At 36.4% G+C, this 26200-nt stretch overlaps 2 protein-coding genes across 11 annotated transcripts in view; one reads left to right on the top strand and one right to left on the bottom strand.

Moving 5' to 3' along the window:
- LOC121726768 (fasciclin-3) overlaps positions 1-26200 on the top strand; it is a 170714-nt gene that overhangs the window by 141377 nt on the left and 3137 nt on the right. For 2 of the 10 annotated variants that reach the window (XM_042114260.1, XM_042114258.1), the window contains 12 exons: positions 90-171; positions 2326-2449; positions 3355-3480; positions 4092-4283; positions 5283-5473; positions 6515-6656; positions 7319-7357; positions 8664-8777; positions 14194-14233; positions 14811-14864; positions 16813-16936; positions 17318-18719. In XM_042114260.1, coding sequence (XP_041970194.1) covers positions 90-171; positions 2326-2449; positions 3355-3480; positions 4092-4283; positions 5283-5473; positions 6515-6656; positions 7319-7357; positions 8664-8777; positions 14194-14233; positions 14811-14864; positions 16813-16936; positions 17318-17458 — 1369 coding nt within the window. In that variant the 3' untranslated portion in view covers positions 17459-18719. Of the gene's footprint in view, positions 1-89; positions 172-2325; positions 2450-3354; positions 3481-4091; positions 4284-5282; positions 5474-6514; positions 6657-7318; positions 7358-8663; positions 8778-11007; positions 13360-14193; positions 14234-14810; positions 14865-16812; positions 16937-17317; positions 18720-26200 lie in introns of those variants that run through there. The other 8 variants (XM_042114259.1, XM_042114261.1, XM_042114263.1 and 5 more) reach the window with 8 other exon arrangements.
- LOC121727055 (acetylcholine receptor subunit alpha-like) lies at positions 21427-25774 on the bottom strand. The gene is made up of 5 exons (XM_042114733.1): positions 25703-25774; positions 25092-25414; positions 24633-24788; positions 22535-22826; positions 21427-22110 (listed from the first exon to the last, which is right to left on the bottom strand). Exons 1-5 carry the CDS (start codon positions 25772-25774, stop codon positions 21913-21915), a joined length of 1041 nt encoding a protein of 346 aa, XP_041970667.1. The 3' UTR covers positions 21427-21912.

The raw sequence follows: 26200 nt of genomic DNA on the forward strand, positions 1-26200 counted from the left end.
TTATTGCATCTATTGCTAATACTGCGTAAATAATGTCTCTAATTGAAGATTTTTTTTTTAATTTTAACATCTCACATTTTAAATTTCAGAATGACCGTCGGGCCCAACTCTTACCGGTTGCTGCCGACAAACCAAGATGAGGAAGTCGTGTACTCCGGCAATGGATTACAGGTACTGTACTTTTACTGCTGGCGAATAAAATAAAGACTTCTTTTCATGTACAACTCCGAGGAAATTGCTTTCCGTCGATTGGTCCAAGGATTTTCTTATTGCTTCAGTATTTGTTTAGAAATGCGAACTAGTTGTTAGGAAAGTAATTAGTAATTAGGAAATTAGATTTTGGTTAGCATTCTGTATGTTAGATACATATTATTTTTTTAGAAATTATGCTTGTTCGATCGCAGCGCCTAAGCTACTGATCCGATTTCTATTCATAAAAAAAAGTCAATTGATTCGGAATAGCCAGAAACATACGTTCTATAATTATTTGCGTAACAGGGTTATCGCACAGATTACTAAACAAGTAAACAGTTACTACGTAAGTTATAACTTTTCGATCATTTAAGTTTTGAAACAAAGAGAGAAATATACTTTTGTAAAGTTAAGCTGGCGCGATAATGGATCCTTTAATATCCTTTGGTATTTAAGACGACATCAATCATAGTTATCTCAGTAAAAGATAGTCGAGTTATATTTCCCTACGGCCATTGGATAAGACGACACCGAGGTCAAAGTTTGGCTCAGGTAATCAGTTTCGGCTAAGTGGGATTAGCCAAGTGTTTTGTGGATTCTTCGTATTCAGTTGAAATATTCATTAAAAACTATAGTTATTGCCTTTATAAATTGAGATAATAGTAAAATCATTAAGCTACGAATTTTTCGGTATTGTAGCTGCTAACCATCTTCACGTCATCATTACCTCTTCACGCTTAAACCGTTGAACAGATTTTGATGAAATCTGGTATGCAGATAATTGTTGTCCCGGGTTCTTTTCATCCCGGAAAATTTGTAGAGTTCCCGCGTGACAAACGAATTTTGGCGTAACGGAGTTGCGGGCGACATAATCTAGCATATTATACTCGTAAACCAATTTTTGTTGGTAACTATTTATCGATTATGTACCTATTTACGTAGTAGCGTTCGAGGCCACTGACTTTTTGATCGAATGGATCAGACGATGAACAGTTCTTTTGTTTTAATGTATTGAAGATTAATGAGCCTTATGGAAGTAGGACGCGCTTACGACGCGTCTTTGTTGTGACTTGAAATGGAAAATAAATTGTCTGCAAGAGCGGTCCGAGGGCGAGCGAGCGTCCGAGGAGGAGTAGACAGGGGACTTTGACCCAACCCCCCAAGTCCCACGTTCCCAAGTCTTTTTAATATGAATAAGATTTTTGTAAACCCATTTCAAATCTTAAGACCCCTCAAAATTTTTATCATCGAGAATGGGCCTGATTTATTGATAAATACGGTAATGTAACAAAATGACAAAAGAAGCTCAAGTTAATAACAAGGAAAACCTAAAACCGTATAATTGCAAAAGGAAAATGTTATCAGAGCTTTTAGCCAAATTACACAGTCAACTTTTGCAGAAGTTTTAACTACGGTTTTACATTTACCTACATTACCCTACACTAAGCCAACTTTTGCGTGTGACACAATATTCTAATGACTTTCATTTTATGTACTTCTACTCTACTATTCCCATGGTAGTTGGTAGTTAAATGAGGTACCATGTTTTTATACTTACCTACTATATAATAATAATATTAAAGGCCACTATGTTATGATCACAATAAGGAAGTACATAATTTGAAACGAAAATTCGCTGTGTGGACTTTATAATAATTATTTTTGCGAGATTTCTTTTTTCCAAATACCCTATGTATTTGCGATGCGGCGAAATTAAACTGAATTTAGGTTATACTTAAATAACTTTTAATATTTTGTTGTTTGGGCTTCAATGCATAATTATTTCAACTTTTCATAATTATACTAACCTAAGAACCCGCGAGCAGTAGTTTTTATGAAACATTAGGCTGCGTTTCCACCGGAGCTGAAGTCAGTTGCCTTGCAAGGAAATGGTCTTTAAGGATCCAATAGAACCAAGGTTCTAATGGAATCTAGAAAGTAGAAACACAATCTTAGCTACGCAGCTTAGCTAGACTTCGGTGGGAACACACCCTTATTCGCCTACCTATGCCACGCCAGCGAGCAGAACCAAAAAAGCGCATTCCTCTTAAAGTCCTCAAGGTGTTGTCAGATGTTGAACGCGCTCTATTGTAATATTCCTAGTACTTATTGAATATATTATCGTGTTTCCAGTTCGGCGAGTGCGGCGGGCTGATCAAGCACGTGCGCGAGGAGTGGAACGGCAACATCTCGTGCGTGGTGCCGCCGCAGTCCGGCAGCATCGAGCTCACTGCCACCATGCAGCTCACCGTCGCCAGTGAGTACCTAGCAGCTCCTAGTGTGTGCGAGCGAGACGGCACGACAGATGACAGAGAGCGGCAACATCTCGTGCATTGTGCCATCATGTTGCCAAATGATCGCGAATTGTGGGCTTTTCATGAGAAGCCGTTGTACTATGTTACTAAAATGGCAACGTAACGCTGATAATAAATTAATAATTACTGTGAAATGGCGTCTTTAAGGAGTGAGCACACTGAGACGGGCCGTGCCGGAACTCAGCGTGCCGGGGCTCATCGCAAAAATCTGTCTCCATACAATTTGTATGGCAGTGGAAATCTGCTGCGCCCCGACACAGTGTGCGATACGCGCATCCGCTTCCATACAAATTGTATGGAGGCGGATTTTTGCGATGAGCCCCGGCACGCTGAGCCCCGGCACGGCCCGTCTCAGTGTGCTCACTCCTTTATTCGGATATTTCACAGTTTTTACTTGCGAAAAAAGTTTTTAAGAACTGTCTACAAAACTTTGAAAGTAAACTTGAAAATTACAAATGTGCATCACTGCGACATCTAGTGCGTAAAGTTTGAACTATTGTTTACTTTTGTTTTTAACAGATGGCGTTTCTATGTATTGTCAAAAACTTTGTTTTAAATAATAATTATGTCTTGGAGCTAGGATTTTATCATGATTTTATGAATACGCACTACGAATACTCCTATTTCGTAAAGCTGAAACTATTGCTAACTCTTGGTTTTAACTTATAACAGATTGCGCGTCACTGGAAACTATTTAATTTTGAGTAATGTTGGGCAATATGAAGACATCTATTTCTTTAAATTGGAACTTTTGCGTTTACTCCTAGTCATAACAGATGGCGCTTCTAGTGACCCTCATAAAACAAGAACGAAGATCAAAAAATTACTGAATATTTCCTGTTTCCAGGGCCACCTCTTCAGCCCCTGCTGATAACGGACACCCATCAGTCCAGCTTCAAGGAAGGCGACTACTTCATGGCGCAGTGCGTCGTGCCCAGCGGCAGACCTGCTGCCAAGGTTACTTGGTATTTAGGTGAGTTAAGAACCACTTAAAAGTTTAGGGTATTAAAATAGAAACATAACTAATAGTATAAGTATATTAATATCTAGTATGAAAGGTTGGTACTACTTTTGTATTACCATAACATCCTTGACTAATAAATAATAAATTGTAATAGGTACGCAGTAAGTACTGAAATAACGTGGTAGACTGACGGTGCAAGTCAATTAAGACATAAATTAGGGTTACACAGTCAGTTTGGCATTAGTTCAGTCCATCAGTCTGATCCAGATTGACGGGAGAATGATCGTGTAACCGTGACATTGACGGAATCATTTTTAAAGTTCTTAATCCAAAACAGGGAGACCTCCCGCCTCCGGAACTCTTCGCGAGTCCGACTCGCACTTGGCCGATTTTTTATTATGTACTATGTCGGTACCTACATTCCGGCCATAATTCTGGCGTAAGTCGTCTGAGACTGATGATGGACTGAACTAACGCCAGACTGACCGTTCAAACCTTGTCATACTTTAGTGTTAGTAAAATAAAATAAAATTTAAACAAAATATTTTTAAATAAAAATGACTTAGATCTAATTATCTATTACAGATACTCTGAAAAATACAATAACTCATAATTTCCAGATGATGAGCCGCTGCTCGAGGGTATTCACCAGGCGGTGATCAGGCCAGAGCCTGGCAGCGACCTGAAGACCATCAGCCAGAACCTCTCCCGGACCCTGTCAGCTGACGACAACGGCAAGCGACTGATCTGCCGCGCTGAGCACGAGGCGCTGGACGGACCTAAAGATGTGGCGAGGCAGCTCGTTGTTGAGTGTAAGTACCGGACATTAAGGGCCGGGACACAAAAACACGACACGACACGACACGTTTCACGATGCGACGTCGTGTCGTAGGAATCTACGACGCGCATCGTAAAAAAACTACGAACGACATCGTACGACACGATGTCGTGTCGTAGTTTTTTACGACGCGCGTCGTAGATTCCCATGACACGACGTCGCATCGTGAAACGACGCCGCGTCGTGACTCGTGACTCGTGGTACGACACGACGTCGTATCGTGTTTTTGTGTTCCGGCCCTAATTCATTGTCAGATAGCGAAACGACGTTATTTTGTCGGGTTATGCATTGCTCAGTTTTTAATAATTTAATAATCAGATTATTATTAACCTTTGAATCGATTTCTCTGTATGTGCTGAAAAATTTATTCATATTGATTGTACCATCGATGAAATCGAGTCATAGCCAGTTGACGGACCTAAATTCAATGTTATCTTTAGCCATGTCCACATATGCACTTTCAGCTTCAATTTTCGTCAACAACTTTCATATTGGCGCATTCAATAATTGAATGCGTCAAGGAACTCAACGCCAATATTGTCATTTTTGAAGTTTTCGATACGGTCAGAGGGCATGTGTCGCGGGCATGCCTCACGTTCGCTGTTGGCTGCGCTATAACGCATGCCCTTGACGAACAAAAAAAGGCACAGTGTGGACAAATAAATATATAAATAAAAGCTAATCGTGATGTGTTGTCTGTGTTTGACATAACGCGACCAAATTACATAGGTCCGCCACCTCCCGATGAATCAACTTCTCTGATAGCTCTTTAACTAATTTACCAAAATTATTATTAAAAATACTTCAAATGTATATAAAATTAAGGAACTCTCGGAAACTATGACAGCTTCAGAATTGCAAAAAAGCCTATCTAGATTAAGTTAATTAATTTTTTTAAGCAGTCACTAGCCTGATAGCCGCACAATTTTGTATCCATTATTAATACAATCTATGTCTGTAAATCATCTTTCAGATCCCCCCAAGCGCATGGAGGCGGGTCAGATCACAATTTTCGGTCTGAAGATCGGCGAGGAGGGTCGGCTGAACGTGACGGTGCGCGCCAACCCCGCGCCCACCGCCTCGTGGACGGTCGGCGATCTCGTTGTGTCGCCGCGACCCGCCGCCGACGACGCCGCTGTCGTCGCCTTGGAGCCTGAGCACCTGGTAAGGAAGATAAGCATTATTTGGACGCTAATAAGCTTTCGTGTACTAACCCACAAAATTTTGAACAAGACCGCATTAAAAATTTAACAACAAAAAAAGTGTGTTAGGACACTAATGCTTAACAGCGGCTATTTTAGGAGTTTACTATATTTTACTATTATGATAAAACCGATAGAAATGATGGTAAGAATACTTTCGCCAATTAATCATTAAAATGTTTTACCTACTGCATGAGGCATTTAATGATTAAACATCAATTTAATAAGTTTGACAGATAATGTATGGGGCTTTTGTCAAAATCTTCATTATAATTAATATTCGGCTATACTCGGTAATTAATATTCGTTTCTGAGTGCGGCAGTTAGAAATCGACAGTCGCACTGTTAGGTGTATGGGTATGACTCTAAAGGCGCCGGGCCTTTAGTGATCAAAACAATATATAATAAATAAATATAATAAAAAGCCTATATTAATTCCTCAAAAAGATTATATTACATTACATCTGCGTACATTATTATGATAGCTTGCATAACATCACAGATATTTTATTAAGTATATTAGATAGATACAAGATCAGAACAATATGAATGAAAAAAAAAAAAACATTAGTGTAAATTAAAAGTAAATTTTGATGGATATTTGAAAGGGCCTCGTAACTTTTACGAACGTAAATTGTTTGTACAACTTTACAAGCCCATTATCCCTTTTCGTTTTTCTATGGCGCAAAACAAGACCAACCGTAAATACCAAGTTTAATATTTGATGTGAAGTGACCGTAAATATCTATTGCCTCGTTGTATTGTTCTTCATTTAACTACTTTCCACAGACAACAATACACAAAATAATCTATCTATATATATAAAAATGGATTTTCAATTGTGTTAGTAACGCTAAATCTCGAAAACGGCTGAACGGATTGGGCTAATTTTAGTCTTAAAATATTCGTAGAAGTCCAGGGAAGGTTTTAAAGTGACACGAAGTTCACCGGGACAGCTAGTAATTAATAAAAGCTACATCTTCTAAACTGGCCATAATTTTAGGGCGGAGGCTACTACAACGTGACGCTGATCCTGCAGCGCGTGGCGAAGGAGGACGTGGACCGGACGTACTACCTGCGAGTCTCCAACGAGCTCGGGCAGGAGGAGTTCGCCGTCAGACTTAGCACCATGGACGAACCCGCCGGTAAGGATGAATAGCTATTTGAGCTGGTGTAGCGTAGAAGCGGTACATGGCCTGTAAAACTGTACACCTGTTATGTTACTATACAAAACTTATGTTAAAAGTTAAAACACACATCACGATTAGAAGATTAAAACTACATATTCTATAATTTTACTTGATTGCGCCTATATTAAATAAAGCCTATGCTACTCGGGACACTATTAATAATCTTATGTCATCTAATTCATTAAAGTTAGATGAGTAATATGCTACGCTTGAACATGGACTCACATTTGGGGTTAACAAAATCAATGTGCCTTCTTTTCGTTACTTAAATCTTAGTCTGGTCAGAGACCAGCCATGTCTGGTGTAAATAGTATTCTGCAAAGCTTAGACTGCATTCATGTTGTTCATGTTCATTTTGTGTAAGTATTTATTAAAAAATATATTACACTAACGGCGGCAACACTGCACAAGTGCTGCCGCTCGGTGATTTTTTGAGAACTTCTGAAGGATACTGGCTAAAAATGTTTCTTTAATGATAGAAAATAGGAGGGTACTTTACGCACACAACAGCAAAAATAACATTACACAAAAGCCTTAAAATATTTACATACTATGTGAACCCCTTTTTGTTCGAAATATAAACCCCATGATTTTATTCCATGATTTTTATCCAACAGCGCGAAAAGCGAACTCGTCCTACCTTATAGACGTTTATGGTAAGAACAACCAAAACCTAGCTTTTAGATAGTGTCTTGAGTTTGACATGATAATCTAAAGCTACAATTAATGTATGTTTGTTATCCGTAGAATTAAAATGTAGATTTGTAAACTGTAGTTGAATGCCTAGCTGTAGAGAGAATGACAATATTCTAAAATACAAAAGGTTTGACCTTTGTTGTTACAGATATTTTAGTTTAGGGAGATCGTAGTCTGCGGCGCCCATACAGTCGGCATGGTCGCCGCAGATTCGATCGCACAAAAAGTCTGTCGTCTGCGATCTCCCTTAGAGAAATAAATTTAATGAGTATTACATTACCTAAGTTTAGGTTGTCTCGTTTTTAAGTTTGCTACTTTTTATTCTTCGCTAGAAAAGTGTCATGAATATGCGACCTATTTTCTATTGTTTTTTAATAATTGTTAACTATCTTCTAGTTCTCAACTGTTACCTTCAGAGGCATGCTTCTTTATTCAACAACAAAAAATCTTTAACAATATGGTTTTTGCGCCAACATAAAACTTTTTGAAGACGCATGCAAAAGGTCTAAGCTTAGGGACGCATGAATATTCGTTTAAACAAACTACAAAATGCTTGTTCATTAGCGAATGTTATAGTATTCTTTACTTTGCTTCGCTAGCATCTACATACATTATAGTTTAATTTCTAAATTAAAGTATACTTAGTAACAATGAGATAATGTAAGATAGAACCAAGTAAAACATTTTTAGTCTTACTTCTTATAGGAATCATTCAATTTTAAATACTTTACGACCTACTTGAATAACTTACTAGTTTTAGTTTAAAGTTGCTATACTATACAAAACTAGGCAATAGGCATGCATTACGTTTGGACATCTCTCTCTGTGTCCTCAGGGTCAATTCAGAACGCAACGCGATGCGTAGGTGCATTTCTTGCGGGCTCTACAGACTACACTCGCGGCGCGAATTACGGCCGCGATTTGCGGATGCTACGCGCCGTGAACACGATGCGTACAAACACGAAGCCGCGAAGCGCAAACACGAAGCTGCGAAACCCTCCACACTCGCGGTTCGCGGCCTTCGCGGGCTTTCGCGCCGCGAGTGTAGAGCCCGCATCTAAAGTATTGAATTGACAGACTTGCATGTCGTCTCACGCAATTGAAGTCTGTCAAATCAATGCAAATCTAGAAATGCAACTACGCGTCGCGTTACGGTCTGAATTGACCCTAAAGTTGCTACAAAACAAAACTAGGCATGCATTACGTTTGGCCATCTCTCTGTCTCCTTCCGTCTATTGTCCCTCTCTAACTCCATTTGTTTTGCAGGTGTGGAGCTGGGTTCGGGGGCGATTGCCGGCATAGTCGTAGCCGTGCTGATTCTTCTCATTGCCGTCTCCCTGATCGTCTTCGCCAAAGCCACCGACCGCTGGTGCTTCGGAGGTCAGTGTTCTAGAAACTTCCTTGATTTTAACATCCATTAACTACTGATAGAGATGATAACTTATAGTACAAATGAAAATGTGACCGTTTTTAGGAGTCTAGAGTTTAGTCAGTCATGAATAAATAATTATTCCACGACTTATATATAGAATTCCTTGAATTGAATTGACTAACTACATAAACTTATTGATATTGTAAGCGATGTTTTCGTTAATTTCACTAAGGGGCTGTTTCACCATTGTTACGTGCCGGATAGGCTATCTAGTATCTATCTATTATCTGACAGAGATACTCTATACTCTATCTGTCAGATATTATGTTGTGAATAGCCTATCCGGCACTTATCAGTAAAAGGCGAAACAGGTCCTAAAAGTATAAAATTAAAAATCTGTGGTTAAAGAAAAAAGGTAAAAGTCTTGTTAGTGCTTTATACCTCTCAAACAATATCAATTGGTTTTATGGGAGATTAGTCATTTTATGTTCTCATGAATTCTAGCTATTAAGCCAACATTGGCTCCTTGCATGACGTCTGAGCATTACGACCATTGCATGACTATTCCGTGATGTTACGAATAGGATGTCCCTTGCATCGACATTATGAACTATCGCTTCGCATTCGCTTTACGATCGAGATTTCCATTCTAGCTTTCTGAAAATTACATTTCGATGTTGTTCTTGAAAATAGGAATAGAAATGAACTCATTCTAAATGCAATTCGTTAATCGAAATATATAAAATTTAAACAATAGATAATATTACCGAGAATAATTAGGTCTACGTACCCTTACCATTGAATCTGACTTTAACTCGAATTCAACTCGACTATTAATGCTATCGAGATGACTATTAAATTGGCTCATAATATAAATAATAGAAATATAAGACTACATAGAGTACAAAAGAGAAATAGATACTTAGTAAATTAAAATATTGTTGTATTTTAACAGATTTCCGGTTAAATCGTTAAGTAAGAATTAAAATTATTTTAGATGCAATGTATGTTTGCTTGACATTTATTTTTAAACAGTGTTGCCAATTTTAGAAACTCTAAGTAACAAAATATAGTTCACGCAACAAAATTAAAATATTACTTTTACATTTCTAAGCTGTCAAGATTACATAATTTCAAATCACTTTTAAAGTAAAAAAATGTAATCTTCACTGCTCAGAATGTTAGGATTGAAGAGTAAAACATTAAAACAAAATCTTAAAATTAAATAGGAGATAAAAATGTAAAAATTAAAGTGACCTTTTTGTATTGTTGTGATTTAGTATAATAAAAATATAAACTAAGCCCAACATTTAATTTTTAATGTTATATGGTTTTCTTTTGACTACAATAATCAACATTTTTCTCTCCTTTTCATTTTGAGGTATTATGAGGATCGAAATGCATTGTAACTATTTTATTAGTCAAGTTATCAAAATCTATGTCATGTTTTGCGTTTTGATCCTAATATATTTTTTACTATGACTGTGCTATGTAGCAATAGTTTGAGCGATCAAGAACTATGTTGCATGTTATGTGCATGATTTTCTCTTCGCATGTTTGCATGATGACTTTGATGTTGCATGATTTTTGAAAAAAAGTAGTTTAAAACGTTTCGCGTACATAAATCTTAAAATTAAAAGCTTTACATTTTTTTTGAATACATGGTTTCTTTTTCTATTTTTTTTTTCACTTTCACTTTTATTTGAATACTTCATTATGCAATAGGTGTTAAAAATATGACATGAAATATGATTAATAACAAAAAGTAGTTAATGCTAAAAGCTGAGCAAGTTAAAATATAAAGGTGTTGGTATTCTTTCTTCTTTGTTATTGTTATTTTAACTCACATCCTCATTATCTCTTTACAACATGAAACAAATACAGAAATTATACGTCATCCCATAGGTTTTGTTTTAAAATGACGAAATGTAAATTTTGTTGAAATATCGGACAATAGTATAATAATATTTATAATGAACTATTATAAATGATAACTAATATAATTAAACAATATTTATGATGAACTGTGATAAATAAACAACAGATAATAATTTAAGCTTTTCCTAAATGTGTTTTCCGTGTGATGAGCTTAATTTTTGACACGTTTTTAATATTATCATAAAACAGAAAATCACCGAATAACATAGCTCGGTAGTCGCTCTAACAACACGCTTTCACTGAACTATAAGGCACTAACACACTAGTATCTTGATCGCCTAACTGATTGCTATGTGGCAGGGCGGTCCCACCGGACCGACATACCGGACGGGGCGGACTCTGAGGCCCCCCTCCCGCCCCACGACGACATCAAGGGCTCGGAGAACCCCACGCACGACCACGGGGAGTACATCAGCAATGGCAACACTAAACATCCCGAAAAGAAACCCGACACCGCCGTCTAAGTCGTAAGTCGACCGAGCGAGTTCGGACGACGCGAGTTCGAGAACCGATGATAGGACGCGACGCATAAGTGACTTGCGACCGCACTTCTGATATTATATTAATGATAACCGTAATTAAATGAAGTTTGACAGATAACTTGTGCAGTTTATGTCAAGTTTCATTAATCGTGAAATCTTTCTAAGTGCGGGCGAAGTATTTTTGAATAAATCGACTCGCGTCTGATGGACAAGCTCTGAAATCGACTGAATTAAAACAATTATTTATATAACTCATGTTCTTGATGTCGTAACGAGCACAGTTTAATGTAACTCATGATCCGTTAAAATGTTGTCACCGAGACATTTTCAATATGAAATAATTAGTACATTTAACGTAATGTTAAAGATGTTTTGAATGTAACAATACTTAAATGTAGTTGCCTATACTGAAGTTACATAAAGTATATTGTAAATGTATTCTCAATGTTATATCCTTACAGTTTATCGTTAGTGAGTGACAGAATTAAGTCATTTTCAATTCTATTTGCCGTGTTTGATGTAATTTACCTTATTTTATTAAATTATTTAGTAAGAAACATTTTGAGATATTATAGGAGTTAACTCGATTCATTCGAGTTGGGAACTCGAATCTTTATTTTAACGAGACGAGGATTTGCCGCACATCCTATTTTGCACATACTATTACTAAATGTTCTGACTGACTTTTGAATGTTTATATTAAAATTATATCTTGAATATCGACTGTTATATACTGCCGCTTTTATAAAAAACGAATTTAATCCTACTAGCTTTCTTAAAGGAATAGCTTATGAATCTCATATCTGTTACGATGGTTACAACAAAACCAATATCTGCTTGTAAGACTGTTCCATTTATGAAATTTTGTAACGACTTTTGGCATTTTGTATAGATTACAGAATAGTATCCTAGGTGAACGGCTCACTATCGGCATTTCTAGTTTATAAGTTTCTTACATTTTCAGTTGACGAGCTGAACTCACAAAAAATAGTTTTAAGTCGTCGAGCTGAATTTAAGCTAATCGGCCATTGTTAGCTTTACTCGTACGTAGGCGGTTTATGAATCTTCATAACTTAATGCACAATTATTATAGTTTGTAGTTACGAGTTCAACCACCATTTTATATTTTGTATATAATTTGTATTAGATATTGTAATCTACTTAATGTTTGTAATTTTCAGTTAAGACTTTAGGTTTAGGTAGTTCGCGATTTTTTTTGCTATTTGATATTTTGACATTTCAGATCGATAAAACATGTCCCGAAGCATGTACTTAATCGAGTTGAAAAAATCGAGAACTGTTATCTCTATTTGTAAAAAAGTTAGTTTTAAGTTAGCTATTGCCGTCATTGTGATTTCGTTTAGCGCTCTTGAATCGTTTTAAGAATTTTATTTTTGTACCGCCTTAGTTGTAACGCTTTTTGTAATATTTCGTCAATTACAACACTGCCATGAACGGTTGCAAAATGTCAAGCAAAATACTGTACTGCTATAATTTTACATTGCCAATTTTTATGACTTTTTGTCAGATTTACCAATTCTACCATAAAATATACTTACTGTTAAAGATATATTTGTAGCCAAATTTCAAGTGCATATTCAGCTTTAGGTTTTATGAATAGACACAGCTTGAAATAATTAATTCAAAACCTTTCCTCCGAATATTATTTCACGTAAATATAAACTCAATAGATTTCGTGACGATCTTTTTCGCTCCAGTTGTAAAAGTTGCCAAATAATGGCACACTTGTTAAAGCAAGATCTCACAGTAACATGTATAAATTTAGAGTAAAATTACTATAATATTATATAATAGCTTTTTACGGTTATCCGCCATGTTCCGACCTGGTTTTGACCTTGTTCTGACCCGGTTCCGATCTGGTTCTGACATGGAGGCCTACAATGAAACCGTTTTGAGACTCAAACGATCGAATCGGAATGTCGCGTCCTATTCTAACGCATGTTTGTTAGTGTAGGACGCGGCATTCCGATTTGTTAGAGTCTCAAAACGATTTCGTGGTATGCCCCCTAGTTCCGACCTGGTTTCCTGGTTCTGACATTGACTTTTTCGAGAATTTATCATAGACATTCATAGATAGTGAATACGAGTTTGTATTGTCATACAAATTTTAAAATTTAGAAAATAAATAAAAAGTATTTATTAAATAAGACAAACGTTTGTTTTATTTACAACCATAGTTTTAAATTATGTTTAATGGAATATTAACTTAATGCAAAGTTACTTATTTAGGTAATTTTTTTGTTTACGCATTTTGAATCTAAATCACTCAAATTTAACCAACTTGCTATATATTTTTTTACGTTTATTCGTTATTAAATACAAGAGATTATACATCATTTTTTGATTCTTATATAAGTATAAAAATGCACAAAAATCTTGCAATTATAAAGGACTGAATCTTGTCGAAAAATGTAGCTAGTATTATTTTACCACAGCTTAGTGATCCTGCTAGTTATTAATTCATTCACATTCAATCACTGTATATACGGATTTAGTAGATATTCACGAAGTAGTTAGTCTACGAGACGTAGCAAGTCTACGAGACGTAGCAATTCTACGAGACGTAGCAAGTCTACGAGACGTAGCAATTCTACGAGACGTAGCAAGTCTACGAGACGTAGCAAGTCTACGAGACGTAGCAAGTCTACGAGACGTAGTAAGTCTACGCCACATAGTCGGCCTACGAGATATAGGTAATATTTGTAATTATTAGATTAGAAAAGTTGTCCGAAAGGAAAAATCTTAATAGTTGTCTACGAATTCAATGCCATCTTGTTTCAACGGCGTAATGACTAAGATCGCAATGTTTTTGTGAGTAAGTGACGTAAATATAAAAGACAAAAAGAGTTAGTTTAGTTCACAAAGGCCGTTTGAAAAAAACTATTAAAGTTAGGTAAAAAAATATTAGTACCTCGTCACTCAATAAACTGTTTAGCTTCAACCCAGATTAGGTTTTAAAAAAGAAATACATTTTAACTTTCAGGTAGCCGAAGTCGCGACCACACCAAGAACTCTGGAGAGTCGTAAGTATTTTTGTATAAAAGTTATTGTTCTTCAGGGTTATAAATAAAATCTATAAGACAAAACACCTAATTAAAATTTTCCTCGTGGGTAAAATAATTTCTCCCCATTTTTTGTGTACAAATTATAAAAACCAAGTCTGTAAATATTATTGTTTTTCTCTGCCACTTTTGGTCAAAGATCAAATTAAAAAGTTTTCGGGTATCCAGGAATATTGAAAATTGCAATGTAATTAAGACATTTTTTATTAGTTACGCAAATACTTTTTATAAAACCTTGGGGGAGGAATTTGCCCAGCTCTGGGATAGTATACTTAAAAAAAACTTTTTATATTTGATCCGTGGCTTTGACTAGCAATGTGATTACCAACTTAACTATGTGTTTAGCTAGCTGCTTTATTAAAAACGGTATTTAAAACTATTTTAGATAGTGTTGCTAGTTATTATTTGATAGCAAAGAACTACAATATCAGCCTGAAAGATAGCCTTTTATATAGGGTTCTATAAAAGACTTTTATTAATATCTTTTTACCTGGCAACACTATCGACAACTTTGTAAATATTTGACCTTTTTTGTAAGGACTCCGGCGGGTGATGTGCTTATTGAGAGGGGGATCCCGCGACCTTCTAGAACGTACGTTATGTTTACTCACTGAGCTATATCGCACGTGTGTCCGCATGCTTGAAAACAAACAAGTTGTCACGAATCAGGATACAAGATGCTTCTTAATTGTCAATATTGTACAGTCAGAGATAGATCGTGTATATTTTCTAACCTAATGAAAAAGAATAACTTCGAAAACTACTCAACCGCATATCTATCTTCGACCGTTCAAAATTGAGATATGAATACATACTTAGTATAAATTATTGTGTCATGAGTCTTGACAATAATCATAATATTAACATTAAAAGCTTGAAATCACCTTTGATAGCTCTCATTTAGCACAAAACTTAACAAAAAACATTTACATCAGCTAGTTACTAAAATTGGGTTTAGCTTTTAGTTGGTGCTTTGAAGCTTTATTTATAGATTATTATCTATCCCTTCCCTACCTCTGTCCTAACCAATGGAACTTTGCAAATGATGTAAATTAGTAGACTTACAATACAGGCTGCAATTAAACCTTCCTGTCAAATTTTTTCCAGGGCTTAGGTATCATTAAGCTCTCTTAATGATACCTAAGCCCTGGAAAAAATTATTAAAAAAAAAATAACACTCATTTTTTTTGGTAATTAGACTCTTCTAATTACCAAAAAAAATGAGTGTTATTTTTTTAATGACATATTTTATCCCATTTAAAATCGTTGCAGAACGGTCACTCGCGGCGGTGGGTATGAGCGGGGCTGACGCGGGAAAAGGCGCGCGGGTGACTTGTAGTGTCCATTAATTGTAGTGTTTTTTAGGATAACTTTCGGAAGCTATTTCTCAACATTTTGGTACTGAGTGAAAAAGAAAAATCAATATATCAAAATTTGGCAGGAAGGCTTAATCGCACCCCGCATTATTAATACATATTTAAATTATAAATTTACAAATATACAAAACTTAAAAAGTCATATGTCGGCTATCACTACAAAATAACTTCAAGACACGTGCTAACTTGCTAAGCCTGTACGAAACTACCGAAGTCCGAGATCTATCCATCTAGCCAGTACTTGGACAGAGCTAGTGGTTCCATGCTACAATAAGGAGCCTACTGACTCTCTCACTCTAACTCAGGCCACAACTACGAATAATAAAAACTAAGGAAGAGTAACTGTGTCAAAAAATTTGTCCACGAGTCTACAAAATGAGACCCAAATACATGCATACTTTATGCATGTATTCGGTACACAATTTTGTGTAAATATTATAGAAGTGACAATAAATTTTATTTCAACGGCTCTATTTTGAGTGTGTGTTTCGTTGCTATTGCCATATTTTAGTGTGCAAAATTTAAAATTCCAAGTCCATTTCCAAAATTTTGGTTCCCAAAATCAAAACGGTTGAAGTATGAGAGTTACGTTTCCTTATAGTTTGTGCGTTTTAAGATGATATGGGTGACAGTTTACATATTCCTTGCTACGGGTTTTTTTTACAAGAAAACAAAAAAATCAAAATGTAATAAATTATATTCCATCTACAAAAACAAATGTTTCCTATAATTGTAAATGAATAAAAACGAAAAGTTGCTAAATGCTAACTTATTAATATAAAATTATAAATATTAACTGTGAAAAATTATTTTTACGAAAACATTTGAAAAATATCAGATGCATAAAACGGAACCATGTCAATAGAGATTGACTCTGTTGAATCGAAATCAAATCGATAAAAAAGGGCGGCCATCTTAAATCGCCGGCACCACTGAAATGTCAGTACGAAATCGATAATTTCGATTGCAATTCCTTTACGAAGTGATTCGATATTTTTAAATTATCGATTAATGTTTGTTAGGTAACTTCCCTACTATTGTCAATTATAATGTGTCACGCATATCATCATAAAACGCACAAACTATAGTTTGTATTATTTGTAGGTCCACAAGCTATCCCCCTCTCTCTCTAGCACTCTACTAACGTTGTTGCTTATGTGCCAGTAGTGACACAGAGAGCGCGGCCGGCCAGCGATCCCGGTTGGCGGCTCTGGGCGCGAGGATGAGAGCGGTACTGCCACGCAGCAAGGACAAGGTGCAAGATACCGCCCCGGAGACTAGAGATGAGGTAAGTGGTTATCAAGGAGGCTAGGGTTATAGGGTATTCAAAGTTATTTAACTCTACCTAATATAAAAACCTAACTAGATAGCTTGTTACGAAGTTACATAACAGAACTGTTCTTGTTGGCTTACGATAGGTAACGATGATTGCAATTAGGCAGTTGTTTACAGAATGCACAATCAAAGGGATTACAGACGAACTAATGCTCTCTATACTTTCCTGATCGCCCTGATATGCCCCCTTGATATGTGGGAAAGCCTTAAACTTAAATCAATTTATAGATTTTTTTAGCAATTACATAACAGAAAATAATGCGTTTGCTAAGCATAATCGTTGAATAAGCGGCAGAACAACGCTTTAAATATCATATTATAATTATACTTTCAGGAGCAAGGAGACGAGAAGAAGAGCGTAGTGTACGCGGAGCTGGCTCTCAGCGAGACGGTGGAGAAACCCCCGCCGCCGGCCACCGAGTACGCCGAGATCGTTTACACACAGCAGCAGCCAGCAGCAGAGACGAAGGAGTAGACATATCGCGTACGGTAGAGATTACGAAATAAGGCTGTCTGTTTTGCAATGGAATTGAGATATGCTGACGAAATGTTATGTTGAGTTTTGCAAAAGTAAGAGCTTGGTTAATTTAAAATCAAGAATGAGCAGCAAATAAAAAAAAAAGAAATCTAAACGGTCTTGAAGTACGACTATAATCTGAACTCTATATTTTCTCTCATTACTATTTTTGCAAAATGATAATGCCATCTGACGTACAGAATGTAGAGATTGGCCATAAAAATTAAATCATACTTAAAACTTATTTACAAAATTCTTTGAATAAAGTATATAAAATTTATGTCGGAGTGTGCGTTATATGTGTGTTTTATATTAAGGCATTTAATAAAATATGTTAGTGTAAGGAAATGCGAATTACAAATTAGTAGAACATCAGAAGAAAATGACAGTAACATTTTCATCCACCGAAATATTATTGTTATTTAAATGTATATTATTGTAATCGATATTGAATTTTATTAAGTTAATATATTTTTATGATGTTAACTTAAGAGTAGGGCAGATATATTTGTATTTTTATTTACAGTAAGTAAACTTATTTTGACTTTTGTGCATTTAAGTGTGTTGACCAACGTATTCAAATTACTAATATAATTTAGGTAACAATAAAATGAATTTCAAATCAAAATTCCTGGTAGCTAAATTTAGATATACTCGCTTATTCGATATTTTAATGTTCAAAATTAAGTTTTAGCACATTTACAATAATATTACGTTAAGTAGGTTGGTATCTTCCTAAGCCATTTTATTTATTTTAAATATTGATATTATTACCTAGCTCTGTATTTTTTTTATAAATCACTTGAAACCACAATACTTTATGTGTAATATTCTGAATAGGTAACAAAAAGCTATGTGTTACTGATTTGCAAAGTTTATCTAAAATCCTTAGAATAATTTTAGATTCTTGCTTTTAATACCTCGATCGTGTTAATCACAGACACAATAGATTTTCAATTGTTTGCAGCACCCGGGTGCTGCTTGGGTGTTGATGGGTTAAACCTTATAATTATTATAGGTATATAATGTTCGATTTACACGGGTGACTAACGAGTCGATTTTAGTCGCGCGGCAAGTCACCAGTCGAATCGCCTGTCCAAGCCGAATCGCCACCCCATTTACACATTCTACAAAAATCGCCTGTGCCGTCCGAGATCTCCGCTATGTATTTGCAGCAAGCGATCGCTTGCGACTGAGCGTTTGCACGGTCGATTTTAGTCACCAGCCGCATGCGGCCATTGGCCGCACGACTTTGGGGCTTGCGGCTTTAGTCGCATGCGGCGTAGTCGAATTGCCATTTAGACGGTCAATTTTCGCCGTGCGGCGTAAATCGTGCGGCTTTAGTCACCCGTGTAAATCCAGCATAAGGTAAATTCAGAATACGACACTTATAGAACATTGGAAGGTACAAATATTTTATATTAAGTTGCGTTGTTAGTTAGCGCTTTGTAATCCGTCCATATAATTGTTTAATGTTTATATATACTTAATTTAAGGTGCTTTTCTCAGGGTTACCACAAGAAATTGAATCTTAGGGTTGCCAATGACAAAATCATATTAGCAACGTTTTACCGAACTTAAATAATATATAAGACTTATTTACCGCTTTTCATTCTAATTGCACATCATACAAGTATTAGTCTAATTATTATTATTAATAACATGAAACTGTCTGAGTACGCACAAAATACTAATAATTACGAGTATTATCATATTTTACTCAAATTAAGCTCATTGCCTGAAATGCACACACAATAATATTAAATTGTATCAGAAATTGTACATCACATTGTATGTTTGCAACATATTTCTAAAAAAAAATATTAAGTATGTTTTTTCAATATTCTGTGGTCTGTGAGTAAAAAAATATATTTTCTTAAAATCTTTTCGTTACAAAAAATGAGGTACGCCAGGCGCGTACATAAGTTTTTGGTAAGGAAAACATTTGATAGAAAATAATAAACTTATAAAAACGGTTAATATTTAATATATTATGTAGCTAATAAGCTAGCTTAAATAAATGTTATTAAAGTCTTATTTGATAACGAATTTCTCATTAGAATAATCTCAGTACCATATGAATATTTTATTTAATGATAATTTTTTATGTAACATAGATTATGTATTGTATACGAATTTGTGAGCTACATACAATACTGTACTTAAGCTTTTGTGTATGACATATTTTGATATTAATAAACTTTTTATTCCTAAGCTTGTTTTTTGTCTTATTTTCTTTCTATATTCTTTATGTTTCTACTTTTTATTTTTACGTTGCGTTGCGATTATGGAGTTGCAGTGGTGGGAATGTGAGGTGGGACTATTGCCGTTTAAAATAATACCCCCACATTTTTTTTCTTAAATTATGCATCCAATTTGTTCTTAATGATCTATTAATTAAGAACATAACTGCATTCATAACTCAATACCTACGTATTTTTTGTGGGTGTGTGTATTTTTTTCACAAATACTTAACAGCGTCCATAATATTATATCATGTTAACAATTTATTTATTATACTCTCCTCTGTCTACATGTGGATTAGATAAGATAATAAATTTAAAAACAACTCCCTATTTAATCTTATAACTGTTAGAAATATTATAAAATACAAAATATTAAACTAAGAGAGACCACCACCGTTTGTTTCTGATATCTATGAGCGTATTTTTTTTATATATTTAGACTTATCTACATAAAAAAAAGTTCTACATAATAATAGGTAACTTAGTTACTTATATCATCAATACTTTTCGCAGCGCAAGCGTAATAATATAATTTTATGGTAAATTACCTATTATTATTTGCCACTTTGGAATTTTGCAATCTTCGGAAGGATCTTTAATATATTATTTTCATAATAAAACATAGCCTATGTCCATCACAAAGGATATAGCTTTCCGTAAATGACAGAATTTTTAAAAACAGTTCGGAAGTTTTTTAGCCTATTCAATACAAAAAAAAAACTTTTCCTCTTTATCTATTCTATTCAATATATTAATACGTGAGCCAAAAACTTTGTAACCCTTTTGACGAAAAATGGGGAAACGTAGGTGAATGAAATTTTGCACAGTTATAGTTTATATGGTGAAAGAGTGCATCGAGCTAATATTATTTTGAAATTATGCTTTTATCATACATTTTTTTAACAAATAAAACATTACTCACACTACACACACTAGGAAAAATGACAGATTTTTGAGTGAAAAGCCTATACATACGAATTATACTCTTTTATTTATAGTTGAAGTCTGTTGACAACAAGGTGACAAATTGAAAATGGGTTATTTTTTTTTATTGAATCTAAGAAACTATTAGACAATGCTTACACGGCCAGTCTGAGATCAGCTGAGTCCCAGAGACAAGAGTTGAAAAAAAAATGATAAAGTTAATATTTTTTACAAAATATAGGTAGTAGTCCTAATTTCGTTGAAATTAAGGTCGAATTTCGACCATTGGGCGATCTCTAGTATCTTTAAACGAGCAATTCTTGTATACTTATATATAATTGGAATCTCGGAATCGGCTCCAACGATTTTCATGAAATTTTGTATATAGGGGGTTTCGGGGGCGATAAATCGATCTAGCTAGGAATCATTTTTAGAAAATGTATGATATCTTTAAACGAGCAATTCTTGTATACTTATATATAATCGGAATCTCAAAATCGGCTCCAACGATTTTCATGAAATTTAGTACATATAGAGGGTTTCGGGGGCGATAAATCGATCCAGCTAGGAATCATTTTTCGGAAATGTCATTTTATTCGTGTTTTATCGAATACCGAGCAAAGCTCGGTCAAATAGCTAGTAATTATTATAGTATAGATAGACCATAGCTGTGGATATTATGTGAAATACTTTGGTCTCGTCACTCCCGAATGTTATTACTTATAAGGAAAAGGATACTAATGAAAAAAACTTTATAAACAATTGATTTTATTTTGTCTCTATCAAAAGAAATTCGACTTATCTTCGATCTCATTACTTCGTCGTATAAACTATTAATATCATTTTATTTACAATAATTTTGTATAATATAAACAGTGCGACGGACCGAGCAAACGGCGACGGTCGGAGTTCGAGTCCCGAACGTGTTACGTACTGCCACTGAGCCACCCCGACCATAGGCGTCCGACTTGTCGGCTACAAACATACACAATATGTTAACTGTGCGATAATGAATCGAAACGACTTATCGGTCCGACATTCGGTCCCGGGCGGAGCGACGTACGCAATAATTGAACCCACTTACGACAGAAGTCCAAGCAAAAACGGCAATTACACGCATACTTAATTTAACAACTACGAATTCCGACCAATATGATACTTATACAGTGCATTTATCCTATATGCCACTCAAAAATCTCCGCTCTCGAGATATTCTTGCTTAGGCTTCTGACCAGTGGCGGATTAACGCGGCGGCGGGGGGCGCGGCTTGGCGGTGGCGTACGCGATCTCGGAGAGGCGCACGTCGATGGGCGCGCGCTCGTCGTACAGTGTGGGCGCCTGCAGGATGATGCCGGCGGAGCCCACCAGCACCGCCAGTGTGAATATCCACAGGAACAGCCGGTCCAGCACCATCGCCACGTACTTCCAGTCCTCTTTCACCTGAAACAGGTACACGGTTTAATTAGAGAATAGGCCAAAAAAATTAAGACCTTACCAGTAACTGCAAAGTTAATTAAAAGTCTGGCAAATTTAGGAGTAAGGACCAATTAGGAGACTATTTAGTAAATCTTATATATATAAAAATGGATTTTCAAATGTGTTAGTCGCTCTAAAACTCGAAAACGGCTGAACGGATTGGGCTGATTTTAGTCTTAAAATATTCGTTGAAGTCCAGGGAAGGTTTTAAAGTGACACAAAGTTCACCAGGACAGCTAGTATTAAATAAAAGACTAGTAAAAACTCCCAAAGTCTCTAACTTGAACTTATTTTGGCAGCAACTTCCTCCTTGACACGCTTTAAATATACTTCCAACAAGCTATGGCTTGTAGTAAATTAAGCAACCAGTAGCCACGAAGATACTTACTCTAGTCGAGTCCTCCTCTTTGCGAGTCTGATCAGCGATGTAGTTGATGCCATCGATGGCCTTATGTATCTCGGGGCAGCGGTGCCAGCGGCGTAGCGCGTCGCACAGCGCGGGGGCGTCGTGGAGCCTGCAGGCGCCCGGCGCGGGGGACTCCGGCACTGAGTTGTCCTCCACGCCCATCCCCATGTGCCCCATAGATGTAGACCCCATGCCCCCCATGCCCCCCATACCGCCCATGCCGCCCATCGGCATGACGACGGGCGACCAACCCTCGCTGCTCACTATGCCGGCACTGAAACGTGATCGTGTTAAAATTAGTGGAGGAAGGAACGCTTTTAAGCCGAAGTTGAAAATGAATACTGTCATAGGAAAAGAATGATGGAGACTAAAACTGGAGATCTAAACTGTGGCAATGACCAATAATTAAAATCTTAAATTATCTTCAAACGAGCAATTCTTGTATATATACAGGGTGTAACAAAAATAAGTGATAATACTTTACGGTGTGTACGTGTTCCTTGTAGAGAGTTCACTGTAAAAGTAGCAGCACTGAAAGACCAAAATTTTTTTTCACTTTTGTATGGGGAAACTCGTGACGCTCGGGCCCTTGCCCATACAAAAGGGAAAAAAAATCGTCTTTCAGAGCTGCTACTTTCACAGTGAACTCTAACACCGAAAAAAAGAAAGTATTTCCTAGAAAAAATATATGCTAGCTAATCTAGTATTTAAGTATTATATCGAGTATATATAATACTTAAATACTATATATATATATATATATATATATATATATATATATATATATATATATATATATATATATATATATATATATATATATATATATATATATATATATATATATATACCGAGTACCGAGCAAAGCTTGGTACTCGGTATATATATAACATCGCTTTAAATCTCTTTGACTCTTTTTTGAGGGTGAGTAGTTTAGCGACTACCTATATGGTGTACGTTATTAGATCAGCAATCAATATGTAATTATATATATTACATAATTAGGTGGTTATAGTACCATCGAAGAGGTTGATTCCTAGGCAGTACAGACCAACGCTATTTGGTCGGATGGTTAATAATTGTGATCGGCAGGATTTGACGTAACTCGACCAAACTACGTACAGGGGCGTCTTTCCCTTAGGTGCAATGTGTGCGGTGCACACGGGCGCCGCGGTTCTAGGGGCGCCGAGCGCCGCTCGCACTTGGCGCGCGCCCGCACTGGCCGGCTGCCACGGCCCACGCTTTATTGACGAACGTAAAAAGAAAGAACAACGTAAGAAGAAGCTCTTCTTATATTTGTAGAATTACAGCAAAGCAAGGCGCGCCATGAGCGGCTCGGCTTTTGCAATATAAATATTATAATCTTTATTTTTCAACGTGAAATGAACCTTAAAACACATAAATGAAGTTATATTATTTGGTGTAATAGTGAGTGTCCTATCGCTCGTTTTTTTCAAAATCGGTAGTGGGAGGATTTGGATTTAGATACAAAAAAGCACAGTAAACTTAGAAAACAAACTGTGCCATGCTGGCTCTTCGGATGTAGAGAAGTTAGAGTTCTTTTTAATGAAATCGAATTAATACCGATGTTGTGATGATGTGATGTTTAATAAGTATAAAACATGAAATTTAAAGTAAAATTGAAGTACTAAGCGATATAAAATTTACGTTTTGGGGTTAGGCTTGTTAGGGTCAGTCAAGACTCAAGAGCACATCATGGTTAAAACCGAAAAAAAACTTCAATCTACAAACAAATAACAATAGGGTTTTGTTATCTATTTTATATTGGAGAAATTTGACAGTACCTATGTGGTAACTTGATGTGCTGTTATGGTTCGTCTGGTGGAACGAAAGAAGCCACGGCGTAGAGTCCTCACCCCTAAGCGACCGGACAAACTGTACTTTTACTTTGTACCTATTTCATTTTGACCGCGCGCGCGCTTATTAGTTGGCGCTAGGGTAATGTTTGCACACGGGCGCCACATGGGCTAGAGACGCCCCGGACTACGTAGGTCCCCCATATCTGCCTAGGAATCAACATCTCTGATAGTACTGTACGCCAAATTAGGCCAGTACTCACAAGCGGCTGCGGTGCGGGTCGAGGCGGTAGTGCGGTCGGCGCATGACGAGCAGGCGCGGCAGCACGTGGATGAACACGCGGCGGACCCACGGCGCCATCGTGTGCGTCTGCGGCGACCGGAAGTGCACGTTCAGCACCACCACCGTCACGCAGATACTGGAAGTACAGGATTGTTGAGGACTCTATTATCATTATATTATAATGATTATCCAGTGAGGGTCGTTTGTGTTTCAGCAAATTGAAATAGTAAGTTTTTCTGTAACAGCAACTTAAAATATGATATTGTTGCATAAATACTAAAGAACCGTCTATTTACACTCCTATACTAAGAATATAGGAGTGAAAGTCTCCAGACGGAACAAAATACTTTAATGCATGGCATTTTAACAAACTATTAGCACTAACAATTAATTAACATACACTAACGCATAAAATAATAATTGTAGATGGAGCTCTTACCTAAATGTATCAAGAATCATCGTGAAGAGTACGAATTTCCCGAGCAGCGGTACAACGAGCGACGTCGGTGGAATGATCTCCGCTAGCAGTAGGAAGAACACAGTGAGAGAGAGCAGGATGGAGATAGACAGAGATACCTTCTCCCCACTGTCGGAAGGGAGATAGAACACCAGCACGGTTAGGAACGAGATACCCATGCAGGGGATGATGAGGTTGACTGTGTAGAAGAGAGTTTTGCGCCGCATCGTTATGTTGAACGTGATGTCCAGATATGGTTCGTCGCAGCACGTGTAAAACTTCTCATTTCTGAAAACAAAAATTGACTATTTATCTCTAAATACAATTAACGTTCATATATTTTTTCAAGATTGATTTTATTTTTAAAGCAGAAATAGGATCAATATTGTTTCCAATTATAATACTGTATTTCTTATATCCAGTCAGTGGCGGATTTACAAATTTGCCGCCTGTAGGCTATTCAATTTTTGCCGCCCCTAAAACTGACGCCGCCATAGGCTCCAGCCTACTTATTCTATTGGTAAATCCGCCACTGTATCCAGTGGCTCTCCACGTATTTTCACTACTGCATCTCCTGTGCATCTACAATCTACAATGGTTAGATTGGTAGCCGTTAAAACACTCATTCTTGGCACTTCAAGATTTCCTTCTGCAAAAAATCCCATTATTGGCATTCTTAGTATTTCTAAACAAAATCTACGAGGATGACTGCCGATGGGGTACTTTTTCCACCTGAAAGCTCAGACGTACCAAACAGCCGGCAGATTCTCCGATTTTTTTCAACTTAATTATAACCTCTGTCCTAACCAATGGAACTTTGCAAATGATGTAAATTAGTAGACTTACAATACAGGCTGCAATTAAACCTTCCTGTCAAATTTTTTCCAGGGCTTAGGTATCATTAAGCTCTCTTAATGATACCTAAGCCCTGGAAAAAATTATTAAAAAAAAAATAACACTCATTTTTTTTGGTAATTAGACTCTTCTAATTACCAAAAAAAATGAGTGTTATTTTTTTAATGACATATTTTATCCCATTTAAAATCGTTGCAGAACGGTCACTCGCGGCGGTGGGTATGAGCGGGGCTGAC

The sequence above is a fragment of the Aricia agestis genome, chromosome 5 (genome assembly GCF_905147365.1).
Source record: "Aricia agestis chromosome 5, ilAriAges1.1, whole genome shotgun sequence".
Taxonomy (NCBI): Eukaryota; Metazoa; Arthropoda; class Insecta; order Lepidoptera; family Lycaenidae; genus Aricia; species Aricia agestis.

Coding starts and splice junctions, on each gene's coding strand:
- LOC121727055 (XM_042114733.1), bottom strand. CDS start 25,774: ATGGGATTTTTTGCAGAAGGAAATCTTGAAGTGCCAAGAATGAGTGTT. Junction 24,789..25,091: donor ATGATTCTTGATACATTTAG/GTAAGAGCTCCA, acceptor CTGTACTTCCAG/TATCTGCGTGACGGTGGTGG. Junction 22,111..22,534: donor AAGAGGAGGACTCGACTAGA/GTAAGTATCTTC, acceptor TACCTGTTTCAG/GTGAAAGAGGACTGGAAGTA.